Raw genomic sequence first — 16951 nt, 5'->3', positions numbered from 1 at the left:
TTCCTGATTTTTTTTTTTTTTTTTTTTTTTTTTTTTTTAATCCCCAAAGACATGATTCGCCGAAGGAATTTACGTACACGTTCCATCAAGATGTTAGTTCTTGATGAATCTGATGAAATGTTGAACAAGGGGTTTAAAGAGCAGATTTACGATGTCTACCGTTACTTACCACCAGCAACACAAGTTCTCCTCATCTCTGCTACCCTTCCCCATGAAATTTTGGAAATGACTGGTAAATTCATGACTGATCCTGTGCGCATTCTTGTCAAACGGTGAGTTTTATCATCTAAATCATCAAACATGTATAATAATAATAAATGTGTATCTTTTTTTTTTTTTTTATACATTTGCTGTCCCTCCACTGCAAAGCTTGAGAGTTAATGTTTTCCGAATACATGATGGATAGAAAAATGAATTTCTTCATAAAATAATTAAAAATGGCTGACTTGTGTTCTAAGAAATAGAAAAGCATCCTAGTGGATAAAATGTAATTATTAAATTCTACTTTGTAAATAAATTGGTTGTAAGGAGGACTTTTATTTCACAAAGTAATTCAATAAAATAGATTTATTTTGTATAAAAACAAAATGCATTCAAGTCGATTAATTTTATTAGCGGGATCTATGGAAATTCCAGTTCTATCTTTCATCTATTGTAGATATTACTGTCATGTCTAAAGATATTCTCATGCCATGAATGCATTTGGCAAACATGAACTGCACAGTGTTATTATACCATCTTTGTTCAAACTGAAACATGCTTATCAAACTATTCTGATGAGGTAATTTCAGAATATATCTCGTCATAGGAATCTATGTAAAACCTCTGTAGAAGTTTGACATATTTTCATTGTATGACTATCCAACACCAACTCGGATCTCACAATATTATTGTATCACTTTCGGGCATTACATATATTGCATATTGATCTTAACCTGAAGCCCAAGAGAGTTTATTTTCACATTCAACACAACAGTGACATCAGATGAAATTACGTTTTTTGCTTTACGTCTTTGGTTCCCTCTTTTGAAAAAGTAAAGGTCGATAACATATGAACATGAAATTGCTTTCACTCATCAATAAATAGATCAGTAATTTTTGTGAATCGTTTCTCAATAAGATTTTTATTTCATAAAGTAATTCATTAAAATTGTTGACTTATTAAGAAACAAAAAAGCATTAAAAAAAATGCCTCCTTCTCTGGCTAAGGACAGGAAGTTACTACACTTTGGTCTCAGTCTGAAAGTCGTGGATCAACAGCAAAATCACTTTCTGAAACGATATGATAAGAAATTAATCAAACATTTACACATATATTAAGAAAATAATTTTGTACCCGTTTAAAGATTGTTGTTTTTTTGATTTGAAGGGAATTTTACTATAATGATCACTTTTCTCATCCTAAACTTTTTTTTTTTTTTTTTTACTTCAATTTGTGATGCTTAATAGTTTTCTTTCTTTTCCAGTGATGAATTGACTCTAGAAGGGATCAAACAATTCTTTGTGGCTGTCGAAAGGGAAGAGTGGAAATTTGACACTCTTTGCGATCTCTATGATACGCTTACAATCACCCAAGCTGTCATTTTCTGCAATACAAAAAGAAAGGTAATGAATACTGTGCACTTTCCTATTTTAGGATTTCCCCATATAAATTTGGTCCCTAATCACAATGACCTCTTACATCTCTGACATTTTGACATGTTTAGGGTTAATCAAAGTGTTAAAAAAATGTTAGAAAATATTTTTTATCTGAAGTTTTTTTTAGTTCTTTTATTAATGAGAAGTACTTGGAAAATTTATTTCTGTCAAGACTTTTTGTTTTCCCATCTTTCTCTCATATATATAGTCCCGATTAAGAATGTACTCGCATAAAATCCAAAAATATCCACTAGGTTTGTTTAATAGTGCTCAATTACAAATAGATCTATTTATATGAATATTTATTCATGCAGACATGTTTAGGCTTTGCTACACTGGCATGATAATGTTTCTATCTGTAGTTATTAATAACTAAGATCTCATCAGGTAAAAATGTCTGCCTTTTCCTTTTGATGTTCATATTGAAAAGTATTTTAACATTCAAACATTTAAAGGAAAAGATAGACATGCCTGTATAATAAAATAAATAAATATGCGTGTGTGTGTGTGTGTGTGTGTGATTTCTGCGGTGGCTTTGGCCGATGGCAATAAAAAAAACTAAAAATGTCAAAAAGTCCGTTGAACTTTAGTGACAGATGAGTGAAGATGTAAAATTATGGTTTATCTAGGCAATAAAAAAAAATGAGATTTAAATCAATCAGAATTCTAATCAACAGGAATGGATAAAATTTGTGAGTTTATATAGCAATACAAATTAGCTTCAAATATTTGGAAATTAGGATTTTGATGACTGATGTGAGTTTGGGGGGGGGGCACAGAATGTTTTATCTATATATATAAATTTGTATTCCTGTCTGTTTGTTTGTTCACAATTTGATTAATATATACAAAAGATCCATTACTTTATTATTTCATTCATTCTTATATATAGTATGATTATTGCAAAATATACAATTAAGAGGTGACCTCATTTGCATATTACATTAAGAAAAATCGATTTTATTAATTAGCTGTATGTTAGTTGTTTATAGTGAGAGAATTGTTTTAAGTGTTCTATTTAAGTTTGGTATTCAAATTTGATTTATATTGATAACATATTTATTTTCACCGACATTGATTTTTTTTTTTTTTTTTATATAAACCAGTTTGTATTATTTCCCCTGGGTGCCAACTTTGTTCTTTTTTTTTTTCAGTGGATATTAATATTAAAAACTTTCAAGCATTATTTTTTGAATTAGTTTAAATAAAATAATTCCTTGATTTCACAATTAATGTTGTGGTCCAGTGGATTTTTATTTTAAAATAAACAAACAATCCAATTCAACTACGATTCTTTATTTAAAACAAAAAAAAAAATGCATTCATCTACATTTTTTACCAGTTTTTGTTCTTCACATTATTTGACATTGTAACTATTTTTTCTTTTCTTTTAATAACACAATAAGTCATAACTCCTCATTTTTATAACATAAAAACATTTATTTCGGTTAACGCAAATTCTACTTCGGTATTTTTGAAACTGAATTATTTACAGTTTTCGTTACAACAGACTGTAAAGACAAATCTTTCTAGACTGAAGTAGCATAAAAGAGATCCACTTAAACTTGTATATATAGGCATAAAAAGGTCCTCAATATCCGGAGAATAGCTTCTCTTCGTATCCCTTCTGCCAAAATATTTGGAGGAGTTTGTCATACTTTTCTTTTTTGGTTGGTGGTTGGGAGTGTGGATTACATTTTTGTGTTTTCATCTGTTCTTTTATTTTTGAAATTGTTGTCGGGGTAATGATGGAGTTGACATATAATAATGAAAAACTGCTCAATATTCTTAGTATAGCAGGTGTGGCCAAACCGAACTTCATGTCAACCCTGTCAATGCTGGGTATCCATGCTAGTGTGTGTATATATATATATATATATATATATATATATATATATATATATATACACACACACATACTAGCAGAAGACCTACCATTGCCCGTGATTGAATAAGAATCAACACATATTCCACACCACTACTTAGTTATATTTTTGGGAAAAAGAATTCCAGGAGAGTGCTCTATTATAAAGAAAAATTTTCAAAATTAGGGCGTAATATTTATATTTTTATTTTCAGAAGTTTAAATATAATATAAACCATCTGTCTATAGGCTGTCAATAGATATGAGACAGATCGGCTGAAGAGAGCTTGATATTAGGAACTAAAACGGTTCCTTATTTACTGGCTTGAAACCAACGGTACTGATGACTTATCTAAACTGTTGATCATCATTCAATCCCGAACAACGCTGAGTGTTTATTTGTCACATTCCAAAAATTATGTACATTGATCAAGTAATGCTGAGTGTTTATTTTTTATTTAACTTGTGTAATTTCATCTAACAATTTAATGAATAAAAAACTGACTTTTATTTAGAAAGCCATTCTTAATATGGGGAGGGGTGGATATTTTTTTAAAAACTATTCTGTACTTTCATCTTAAAATTTCATATACAAAACACTGAGTTATTTAGAATATAGACCGTGCTGAAGTAACATTTAGAAAGCCATTCTTAACATTTTACCATTTTGCATTTTGATCTAACAATTTAATAAACAAAAAAACTGACTATACAGAATACAGACCATGCTGGAACAATAACATTATTTAGAAAGCCATTAATATGGGGAGAGGAGAGTGTTGTGTAACTATTCTGTACTTTCATCCAACAATTTAATAAAATATTAATTTATACAGAATATGAACCATGCTGAAATAATAATTTTGCTGGAGAATTGATCCATCTTGTAAAAATGACTTAATTTTTCTTAAAATTATGGTAGCATGGTGGGAAGAGAAATTATTTCATATATGTTGTACAATACTTGTCGAGATTACTTTAAACTGTTTCATATATGTATTTACATTACCTGTTTGAGGGTAGGTAAAATTATTTTAAATGTGTTTTGTACATTATCCGTCCTAGGGAAGGTAAAATTTATTTCATATACATGCTGTAAATTACCTGTCCTATGGAAGATACAATTATTTCATACATATGTTGAGTAATACCTGTCCTAGAGTAGGTAAAATATTCTTTTGCTCAAGATAGCAAAGGATACATAGACATCAAAAATTCCTCTATCCAAAGAATAACAAGTATGTTCAAAATCTTCATTTTTCTCATTGTTTCATATGGTCCCCGAGCAATGCTGGGTAGTCCTGCTAGTAGAGGAAACAAAAACCAATTAACTTCAAATTAAACTGAAGATGAATTTTTATTTTTTTAAAATAGAGAATAACCAATGGGTTTTAAGCAGTATGAGACTTGTATATATATATATATATATATAAAAAAATTTGTTTATAAAAATATATAAACTTATATATATATATATATATAAAATTTGTTTATAAAAGCAATGGCAAAATTTCAAATTTCACAATTAGCCTGATAAATTCCTCTTGTGTCATGAAACAAATGTTTCTTTGTAGCTCACTTACCATAAGTATATTAATACTACTATATGCATGTGTGCATGTGATGAAGCTGTAAATTGACCATTGAAAAAATAACCGTTTTAAATCGCAGTTAGTGTCAAGATAAAATGTTAAAATCAAGCATATTCAACATTTATCAAGAAATCAATGAGAAACGTTGAATAGAAATTCTATAGGGGTATGGAGCTTATTTAAGACATATCCATATCGCAATGAACTTAAAGTGATTTCATCGCAAACAGGATTGCTGACCAACTTTCAAGCATCACATAATAGATGAGAAACTTACACAGAAAAATAGAAATGTAATTTTTATTTGTTTACAAATTACTTCAGGATAAATATATTCCGTTTTAATAAAATAAGTGTTGCATTATCATGAGGTCTTTCTTTACACATGATGTTCATGACAAAGAACATGTTATATTTTAGCGTTTCTCATTGATTTCTTTGTGAATGCTCAATGTGCATGCTTGATTTTAACATTTTATCATGACACTAATTGTGACTTGAAACGGTGATTATTTTTTTTTTTTATTGGTCTATTTAAGAAAAAACGTATCCGTATCGCAATGAACTTAAAATAACAAACTGAATGCTTGAAAAAGTTAAACTTTTTTTTTTTTCTAAGCTAAATAAATAAAAAATCAAGTAAATGTCATAACTCTCCACCTACACACACACACATGCACACACCATTTTATGGTTGAGGTGAACGAAATAATGTGCTAAGAAATAAAACTGATTTACATAGCATTTAAATATTTTTTCCCCCCCTTTTTTTTTTTTTTTTAACAGGTGGATTGGTTAACAGAAAAGATGCGTGAAGCTAATTTCACAGTCTCTTCTATGCACGGTGACATGCCACAAAAAGACAGAGATAACATTATGAAAGAGTTTCGATCTGGTGCAAGGTAAAATTACTGCGTTTTAAGTTTCTTAAAGCAGAAAGTCTATGCATGCTGACAAATTAAATAGTGGATACAGATAATCCATATGTACTTATTTTATTTTGATTCTATTAAAATTTAATCTTTATTTCAATTCAATGCTTTATAAAGTTAATCTGTGCAGTGATGATTATTACAGTGAATTTTTTTGTTATCAAAGTAATAAGTATAATGTGTGTTTGAGTCAATATTTCTTCAGTTAATTTCAAGAAAAGGAAATTAAAAAAACAAAAAACGAAACAATCTTTATTGCTTGTATTGATTCCTCTTTAAATGAAAATAGTCATAAGTTATCGACTAGCTACAACCACTATCAAGTTTCCCTCACTCTCCATCGGTGCTTAAATTTAAACACAGATTCCCTGGACAAAGCTTCTTTTCTAGAACTGCCTGCCAGTGGAACATTTCTGACTAACTATAATACTGTAATCTTCAAGTCCAATGTAAACAAGTTCTTGCTGAAGTGTCCCATTAAATAATCAAATTCTACCTAACTTACACCGTTAACAATTACTACACTAATCATATTTACTTTAACATCCAATTTTACATGCTGGCATGTAAAATTGGATGTTATTGTTTATTGAAATTTTCTGGTTGTATCCCAATAATCATATAATGTTCATTGTGACACAACATTATTGAATATGGAAAATTAATATTTCTTTTAAGTAACATTACAGTAGAGTCTGTCTGGCATATGTACATGGTGTGATGACGTATGGAAGTGAAGGTTGCGAACGTGTGTTTACTGGAAAGAAATATGAAAATGATATGATGAATATATAATGTTAGTCTTGAAGACATGCTTAGATCTGATGACCTCAGGAGAAGATGAACTCGTTAAGAGATGGTGATTTCTGTGAAGAAAAAAAAATGGTATAGAAACTCTTTCACATTTTATATGACAACCTTACAACACGGAACTGAGTTTGTTGACGACTCAAACCAGCTGACTTTTCATGGGAAGAATAATAGCTGGTTGATTGAAGAGTTAATTGAATGTTTGTTTCAGCCAGATTTTTGCCTACAATCTTCAGTATTGATAATTAAAAAAAAAAATAACGTATCATTAATTTAACTTTACTTTGTCAGAAAGTCTAGTTTTTTCCAGTTTAAGAAAAATAATAAAATAACATAAATATCGGATACATAATTTTGGTTATAGTCAATTCACGTACGTCATAATTTCTAGCGTAGCACTACTGGAAGTAGAGACGAGGAAAATTAGTTCCTTCGTTTTTTTTTCTCTGACTATAAATTAGTTATTTTGATTTCAACAATTTTATTTTTAAACTTTCATAAACATATTTATTCTTTAAATTCAAATACAAGTGGTCATTTTTAAAATTAAAAAAATATACTTATTTTTATAATTTCATAGACATATATTTCTTAAAAAATTTCAAATAAAATAGGAAAAGCATTTTTATTTTTTATTAAAAATGCAAATAAAGACTAATTGTGCTATTTTTATCTGTAGGATTTTAATTTTTTATTTTAAACTTTTCAATAATGTGGTTTTCTTATATTTTATTTCAATTAATTGCTTCACAATAGAAATACTGAAGAACAATAAAAGTGAAGAAACTGATTTGCCTCGTCACTGTTTCCGGTAGTGCTACGCTGGGAATTAAGAAACATGTTATCTGACTATAACCATAATTCTTCCTTTTTTAATTTCAATAAAATTTGTATATTATAGCGAATCATGTTATGATATGCTGGTACATATAATGTTTTTCGGGGGGGGGGGGGGTCTGTACTGAAAACGAAAAAAGGGGTAATTTTCTTTTAGTGTTTTTGATATGAGGCTTGATAGTTTGGATTTTTTTTTTTTTTTTACATGTATATACAAAAGTTAATATTCAATTTAGTGAAGCTATATAAAGAAATGAAGGGAATGTAATGTTAAAGATTTATTTCCAGGCATTTCATTTAATTTTTTTAAATAGTAAAAATTAAATAACTAAAATCCTGAAAATTAAATTAATTTATATTTTGGTGCCCCCCCCCCCATATCCAAGCGATATATTTTGCTTCCAAAAGATACCTTGTGTAACATTTTGAAAAAATATTTGTAATGAAAGATTTTTTTTGCGAAGAACAATCCATACATCATAAAAAAAAAATGCTGTTTAGCTTGTTAGTGTGTGCACACATTTTTATCTTCACATTAATTTTTTAGATGGTGGCAAGGCATAACAAGTGACATCAAACCTTTCATAAATTAAAAAAATATTTTCATAAATATTTTTTATATATTTATTATATATTTAAAAAAAAAAAAATAGTATACCACAGGTCACAGGTGATTTTCAAAGATTGTTCATCGCATGAATATATATATATATATATTTTAAGCATCTTCTATTTATGGTATCATAAAACCCACCTTTTACCAACCAAAACTATAGTATTTTTTTTTTCCTTTTTTTTCAGCCGAGTCCTTATCACTACAGATGTTTGGGCCCGTGGTATTGATGTTCAACAAGTATCATTGGTTATAAATTATGATTTACCAAACAATCGTGAATTGTACATCCACAGGTTAGTAATTACAATAGAAGATTTCTATTTGTTTGTTTTTGTGTTTGTGTGGGTAATATATATATATATAATTTTAACTCGCTTAAAAATAATTTTCTTACCCATGAACTTTTCAGGATTGGTCGATCTGGAAGATTTGGTCGAAAGGGTGTAGCCATTAATTTTGTGAAAAATGATGACATTCGAATCTTGCGAGATATTGAACAGTACTATTCCACTCAGATTGATGAAATGCCAATGAATGGTGAGTTTTTACACTTTTCTACTCCATTTGCTTTTATTTTTAATGTATATTTATAAATCCATTCAAGTACTTATCAAATCTAGATATTATCTTAAAGTGTATCCGGTGATGAGACCTAATTTGGAAACCTTGCAGTTTGAAGTTATTTCTTATTATTACACCCAGGTCCACTCTGACCTGGAATGTTCATACCTGTCAGGATTCCAATTATGTCTCAAATAAAATTTGTCCTACCTTGTATACGCTTGTTTTCTTTTACCTCAGCCCACCACTCCCCTCCCCATCCAAGTATCTTAGGTATGATACAAACTGCATAGAGTAAAGTTTCCCCTTGGTTCACGCATTTCTATGCTTAGATTAAATAGAAATTGTTTACAAAAAATATACAAAACATATCTACAGTTTCAGCATAAAATCATGCAACTACGTTTGATATTCATGTTATTTGGACTACTGAATAGTGCATAGTTGAAAATTCTGATAGGTGTTTCGGAAGCGTATCCATTCAAAGCAAAGATCATATTCTGTAGTTTGTCATCTTCATAATCTGCACACCAGTCAGATTATCTCAAGGAATTTGGAGAATTTGCTGCCGAGTAGTATGTAGGCATTTTTACTGTTGAAAACCAGAGCATACAATTTCTTTGATCAAATTCAATATCAATTGTAGAATTCACACTTGCAATGCTGCACAATCGCCTTAAAACTAAAATGGTGTTACATACTTGCTTAAATGTGGTGGGTACTTTTGCACTAGCTTTCTATTTTTCAGTTCTGCTTTAACAAAGGTGCCACTCTAGAACACTGGGGAAACTGCCAGTCATTTCCTCCTTAATATGAACGATCGCATGTCACCTGCCAACTATCCTCTCATTGGTATTACTAACTGTATCACTAAACTGATGGAATTCTGTGTCAAAGAAATGCCTAGGACACTCATTGTTTCATATGGTCTTTGTAATTTGAATTTATTCCTAATTTCAGTTGTAGCTATCAGCTTGTTGAATTTCTTCTAGACCACTTGATAGCGACTTATGGATGGAAGTTATCTTGATTTTGCTACAGCTTTTCTGTGCAACACGAGACTTCGATGAGTAGAGGATAATCTTTGAAACTAGTTTAAATTCTTCTCAGTCGAAATAAGTGCAGTAAAACCTCTAGATACGAAATCAATTCGTTCCAACTTCGTATCTTGAAAGATGTTTTACACGTAAATCATCTAATCCATTTCAAGTCCTAAGTAAACAGTCATTAAATTTTATAATAAGGGTAAAACCAGGATGAAATGAGAGCCAAATAGTACCTAACCACCTAACTGTTAATACCTGTAAATGAAGTAGATATTAGAACATAATGCAATAATAAATTTTAAAAAATGTTTCAATACGAAAATTAATATAAAATATTGGGGTTAAAACTTGCAACTGATGCATAATGAAAAATTTTTGAAAAACAAAAAAAAATTTGTTCAAATAACTTTTTTTTTTCTTTTTTTTTTTCTTTGACATCCAAATATGAAATCTTATTTAATAAAAAAGTGAGATATGACATTTTTTAATCGTTATTTTAATCATTACTCATAAGGTGACAACCTCAATCAAATTTATGGGTATGGAGGTATGTGGAAGCAAAAGGATTCAAAGTATGAATTAAATTTCTTACAGCTAATTTGTGATTTCTAAGAAAAATAAATTCCCCCATACAAAAATTCAGTGTACGATAAAAATTAAAACATAAAATCTCTTCAATCTGTTCTTCAAATGTTATAAAAATCATGAGTTCATTAATTTTAAAAAATTTTTTTATTTATGAGAGGGAGGGGTAAGTAAAAAAAAATATTTTCCAGATAAAATCGACACAAATATTTCAAGAAAATTATAATACTAAAAATTTTTAAATCGAATAAAATGCTAATTTAAAAAAAAAAATTCAGTTAGATATGAATTTTTTCGTTTTCCCTTCAGATCTGTTATAGAGCATAGTGTCATCAGCAAATATACCCATCTTTGAGACCATCTTTGAGGAATATTGTTTATGAATATTTGGAATTATAAAAGTCTAAGGATTGACCCTTGTGGCACACTCGTATTTATATCCTGTTGTTCAGATGTATAACATCAAGGACAATCTGGATTTTTCTCTTATCTAAGAAGGATTTAATTATGTTAAGTATGCGTCCAGTAATACTACATGATTTAATTTTTATTAGAAGACCATTGTGCCAAACCCTGTCAAAGGCCTTAGATATGTCTAGGGCTATCAACCTAGCCTCCTCTGCTTTATCCAGTACATTGGGGTTAGGATATCTGCAGTAGAACGGGCTTGCCTAAATCCATATTGTCTGTCTAAAAGGTTTATTATTTACAAGGTGGCAAACTAGTAATTGATTAAGATTTTGGCAAAGAAAGAGAGAGGAGGCTAATGGGGTGATAATTTAGTTGGTCAGTTCTTTCGCCAGAATTCTTGAAAACTGGTACAACAAAAGCAATTTTCCAGCATTCAGAAAAGAAAGATTCGCTAAGGCATTTGTTGAAAAGTTTGGAGAGAACCAAAGCAACCTCAGTGGAGCATTTTTTTAATAGTATAGCATGGATAAGATTGGTCCCACATGCCTTCAAGGTATCTAGGGTTTTTTATGGCATCACGAACAAAGGAAACAGTGATTTTCAGATCGATTGTAACTTCCATCCGCAAAATGAAATTCAGGAGGTGGTTTGTTGAATCTAAAGTGAAGATGGAGGCAAACTGTCAGGCAAGCAGATTTGCATTTTCAGTTTCTGTGCAAACAATCTCAATGTTATTGGAAAGTGGAGGAATTGTTGATTGACCGTTATTTACTGCACTGTTATAAATTTTCCAGAAATCGCAAGTCCCTAATTTTTGTGACTCCATGCATTTTCTGGCGATTTCGGAATGCCTTCTTTTGGCTGCGACTATTTTTCTCTTAGGATTATTTCTAGCTTCTACAAACTTTTTCCTATTTATATTGGACATGTTTGATAAGTCAGCGGAAGGCATGCTGCCTTTGAGCAATGGCAGCTGCACAATCAGAGGTGAACCATTGTGAAGGGTGTGGTTTGTTAAAGAACTTTTGTGTGGGAACGTATCCTTCAATTGCTGCTTTGTACTATTCAGTAGCTTCATTTGCACACTGTTCTGCAGAAAGAGAAAAGATACTATTCTATGGAGGATAGATGTGATCCCTTATGGCTTCCCAAGCCTTCTTATAGTACCTTGTTTTTTTTAGTAATGGCTCTTCAACTTGAGGTTAAGAGTTTGGGATGATTTCTACCATTACCACATGATCGGCATTCCCGAGTGGGCCATTGGCATTTGTTACAGTGCTTGGGAACTGGTCAGAAAGAAATCTAAAAGTGAGACTTGCTGATCCTGTCAACCAAGGAGACGGGTTGGGAATGTGACTATCTCTGATAGGAAATGGGATATGGAAACCTACCATTTGAGACATACCATTCCTATGGCATGTCTCAAATATAAGTGTTTCAAAGACAGGAAGAGAGACTTCTCACACAATGAAATCAATTTCAGAGTAAAACTACAATCGTATATCACCTGCAAATCGTCAAAATCTGTAAATGTTGTACTTGACAAGTGAATCGACATTATGTACTTAGTCAGGGGACCAAGCACGTTGGTGTGCAACTATAGGAAAACACTGGTTAAAAATATGGCATAATCACATTGACACACCAGTTCTCGTTGGATCACCAAAGTTAAGAAATGTTCAGCTTATTCAGTACCAGGTGGGTGACCATTTAGAAATATTAGATGCTGTATATAGGACTGCAAAAATCCTAACATCATCATCTCCTCTGATGGGGGTATACATGCGACTGGTGATTATTTCTGAACTTGATATCTCTATAGAACTTTTTCTTTCAGGGGAAGCCAGTTTAACTCGCCTAGGGTGAATGCCGTTGGTTTGGCTACTCATTCAAAATGATAAAAGAGGAAGGGAGATCACTTCAACAAGTGGAAAGTTTAGGATTAGATTGAAGCAAGACCAATAGATTTTTTCCCTTTCAATTGTATGGCAGTGTGAAGGAATTCTATCCAGTTCACCCTACATATTAAAGGCACCCATCTTATTTAGTTTTTACATCCATTTTTTTTTTTTTTCAGCTTATATTGATAAGAATTTAGGATGCCTTTGATGCTACCTTATATGTCCTTTTAGGTTTTTAGAATTTTTTTTTTTTTTTTTATAAGTTAGTGATTATACAACTATAAAAACTAATTTCACCTTTATGTACACTATTTGTTCAGCTTCTAATGAAAAGGAAATATATATACAATCAAACAAATGTATAGTTTATTGAATTCTAATCAATTTTTTTTTCTTTTTCAGTTGCTGATCTTATCTGAAGAGGTTTCCATTATATCCTTGTTCTTGAAGATTTACGTATAACAAAAAATTCTCAATGAATCCCTGTCTTTGTGAACATCAATTCTTTCTGTCTGAAAGATAAACTGCAAACAATATTTTTCAGCTTAATTATTTATAGGCTTCTTTACTCATTTTAACTTTTATTTAATGCTTTCTTGTGATTGGTTGATTGTCAGCAGCCATGTTAAAAAAAACAATTTATTTATTTCTTATACAAAGCCAAACCAAGGATAAACTTTAATCATATTTTAACTTGCAGCCTAATTTTTTGTGTAGCATTTATGGTCAATTTTGGATTATTTAAAAAAAAAAAATTGTCTCAAGATTTTTTTTACTGGTAAATTCGGACCAAATTAGCTTTTAATTATCAAGGAAACTAATTTTATTTCTCCATGTACTTGATCTGCAATATATCTACATCTTTTTTTTTTTCTATCCAGAAAATTATTATGAAACATTTGTAGACAATTCAGGAACTAATTTGTTTTTAGACACATTATCCATTAATTTTTTATGCTTGGATTGAATATTTGTTGCTTCATTACAATAACACGGCCATGAAAAAAAAAAGCTCATTATTTGTTTTGTTTATTTTGTTTTTTTTTTCTTCTAAATAGTTTAGGTTTTTAGTGTGAGTACCTCTACTAGAATGTTTGTGCGTTTTGATAACAGGAGTTTTTATTTTTATTTACTAATAAGTCCTTGCTTATCAAGCGTAAAAGCTATTTGAATATAAGTATTAATGAGATGGTTAAAACAATAATTAAATGATGTAGTAGTGTTTTTTTTATTCAAGATCACATTTTAATACTTAGCCTACAATATAATTGAGAGGCATAAAACCGTCATTATTTCAACATTTGGATGCGTGTTACATTGTGTTTGTCTTCTTTGTTGTTAACGACGGTGCTGGACATGCATGTCCACCATTTTTAATCAACACTGCATGATACATGCCAGTGCCATTGCAACACAGTAAGAATTTGGTTCTTTATTAAATCTTTCTCAGAAAGGATATTTTTATGAATTGTGGTATAAAATCTCCATTGAACTGTACCCAAACTCTGCAGACTGCGAACCATCTCATATTGGAGATGACAATTCTTACTAAATTCTAGATAAGAAAATGCTTGTGACATTACAATGATAGAAGACTATTTCTCAAAACACACATTTTTTAAGACATCTAACATGCTTAGCAAACCTAACATATTGAAGAAATAACAGTGAAAGCAAAAAAGAAAGCTTAAAATTATTTGCGTTTTAATAAATCACAGAATTATTTTGATATGTGGAATCACCTACATGTTAAGATGTTTTATGTTGATTACAAATGTAAGCAGTTGCAATGCTTAATGTTGTTGTCTAATAAGTAACTGTGAAAATAAAACCTGCTTTTTCTTATCAAAATGTATCAATAGTTTACATTTATAGACCCTTTTAGAGATCAGCGTTCCCTAATGGATTATTTTTTAGATGGTCAGAAAACATTTGCCATAATGTATGTATAAATGCTGTGTTGTTGTAAAGAAGTAGCAAATGTTTTTTTCAATTTTAGATTCAAAGTTGCAGTACCTTTCGTCATTTCTGTTACGCTTTATTTTTTTTGAAGACATTTGATTCAAATCGAGGATAAATTAATTTGCATAACTTCACCATCATTTGATAACCATTGTAAATAAAAAACCAATCCCCACTCTTACCCGTCTTTTTTGTTATATATATATATTTTTTTTTTTGTAAAATATGTGCAATGTACACACACACGTGTGTGTTTGTGTGTGAGAAGACAATTCTCCTCCTACATACTCAATGGAGTTTTGATCTGCAGACTTGAAATTTTGTATATAGGGTATTCAGACATGTGGAAAATCTTTTAATTGGTTTTCATCTAGAGAAAAGGCCTGCTAAGGGGTCAAAATTGAAAAAATTGGTACTTGGCGTCATCAGATTTTTATCTAAGTGTAAACTGTTTCGCGACTGCGCATGCACAGCCATGAAATATGACAGCTTCTTCATGTTAAGACTAAATAGGTTTGAAAACACTTTGTAAAGATTGTGTCAAGCTGGTCTAATGGTTATCATACTTGACTCGCTGCCTTTAGGTTTTGGTTCGATAAGTGTTTTTTTTTTTTTTTTTTTTTTTTTTTTTACTTACAAGAAGTGAACTGCTTAGAAAAAACAATACATGCATGTCTGTATGAATTATAACATTTGTTGTGTATTTTATGACTAGGCAACACCGGGCGGCCTGCTGGTGTGTGTGTGTGTATATATATATATATATATATATATATATATATACTAGCAGAAGTACCCATCGTTGACTGGGTTCAAAAACAGCCTACAGAAAATGAACTGTGATTGATGAAAGTATAATAGGTTATGAAAAGGTGGGGGTTGTAAAGAGATACGTTTTGATACTCAAAAGTTTTACCCTAAGCAAAATATGATGAAAGTAAATATATTTTTTTATATCAACTTTGTTTCCATTTGTAGCCAAGAGTGACCAACAAAATGATGTTTCCTTACAAAGAGAAAATGTTATATATATAATGATATAAATATACAAGAAATAAATGTTACCATAGTCAAGAAAAGTTCATTGGTTTGTATTTTTAAATAGTTAAAAAAATTTTTTTTTTTTTTTTTTTTTTTTTTATTCATGAACCGGTTAAAAAAAAAAAAAAAAAAAATGGCAGCAACTTTGAAATGGAGAGCTCCGTTTTCAATTTGAAAGAGGGGCACCTGAGCATTTTGTGTTAACAATTTGAGAGATTTCCGTCAACGTAAGGAATATTTATAAACATGTTTTAATGTTTTCCGTTATTTTGTGCTTGAGGAATATACGATTATGGCATGTGTAGTTTATATAAAAATTCATTTAAGTAGTTATCGCCTCAAATTTCGATTTAATTTTGGTTTGCTGAAATCATTTCAAGTAAAGAGCATTAAAAACTATTTGAAAACAAAAAAAAACATGAACTAAACTTTTATTGAATACGGTAACATTTATTTCTTGTATATTTATTTTTTCGGGTAGTCGTTTATTGGCTTTTCTGCTAAACACTCTTACTAAATAATATCGACGAAATATCGAGAAACAAAAACAGTTTGGAAAAATAATGAAGCTTTACTTACTTTAGTAAAATAATCCGAAACAGAAAAATAGGATATTAAAAAAGTAAACATGTAATTACTTTAGTTTTTTAAAGCAAAGAATAGATATGAATAAGAAGAACAGCTTTGTTTCAGTTTTACAGTATTGAACGGTGTAGCCGTTGGATTCAGGGTTGTACTATTGTAATGTAAAGAACACGCAGAAAGGGTTGTAATCACTGAATTCCTTCTAGTACACTGACAAAAAAAGCTTAAACAGATATATAAATAAAAATAAAAAGGTTATGTAAATGTTTTTAAAAAGACACGTAATCACGTGAGGAGGATTTTTTTTCCTCCTTTTGACACGATAAGAAGTAACATTTTATTTTTATTATTTATCTATTTTCGAAAGAGTGTCACGTGCAAGTAGAGAAGGAAAAAAACAGAATTATGCAAAATTTGTGTTGAGAATTGTCTTAAGTTCCGACTTTTTTTTTTTGGCTTTCACTTTAATAAGAACGTGAATTTATTCGACACAATATGATTCAACTCAAAAAAATAAATAAAAGCTAATATGAATTAAGATTAAAGTTAAGGTGTTATTGTGGACCCTTA

The 16951-nt window shown here is 30.1% G+C and overlaps 1 protein-coding gene across 1 annotated transcript in view; it reads left to right on the top strand.

The window, feature by feature from the left end:
* LOC145260339 (eukaryotic initiation factor 4A-III) overlaps positions 1–14936 on the top strand; it is a 33468-nt gene extending 18532 nt beyond the window's left edge. The window contains exons 5-10 of the mRNA XM_080118255.1: positions 50–272; positions 1467–1605; positions 5881–5996; positions 8475–8582; positions 8699–8826; positions 13196–14936. Of these exons, the coding sequence (XP_079974381.1) occupies positions 50–272; positions 1467–1605; positions 5881–5996; positions 8475–8582; positions 8699–8826; positions 13196–13212 (731 nt within the window). The 3' untranslated portion in view covers positions 13213–14936. The remainder of the gene's footprint in view (positions 1–49; positions 273–1466; positions 1606–5880; positions 5997–8474; positions 8583–8698; positions 8827–13195) is intronic.
* The last annotated feature ends 2015 nt before the right edge of the window (positions 14937–16951 follow it).

Source organism: Euprymna scolopes, chromosome 36 (assembly GCF_053919585.1).
Source record: "Euprymna scolopes isolate OS-2025 chromosome 36, ASM5391958v1, whole genome shotgun sequence".
Classification (NCBI taxonomy): domain Eukaryota; kingdom Metazoa; phylum Mollusca; class Cephalopoda; order Sepiida; family Sepiolidae; genus Euprymna; species Euprymna scolopes.
Note: the sequence above shows the minus strand (reverse complement) of the source record. Positions and strands in the feature narration are given on the sequence as shown.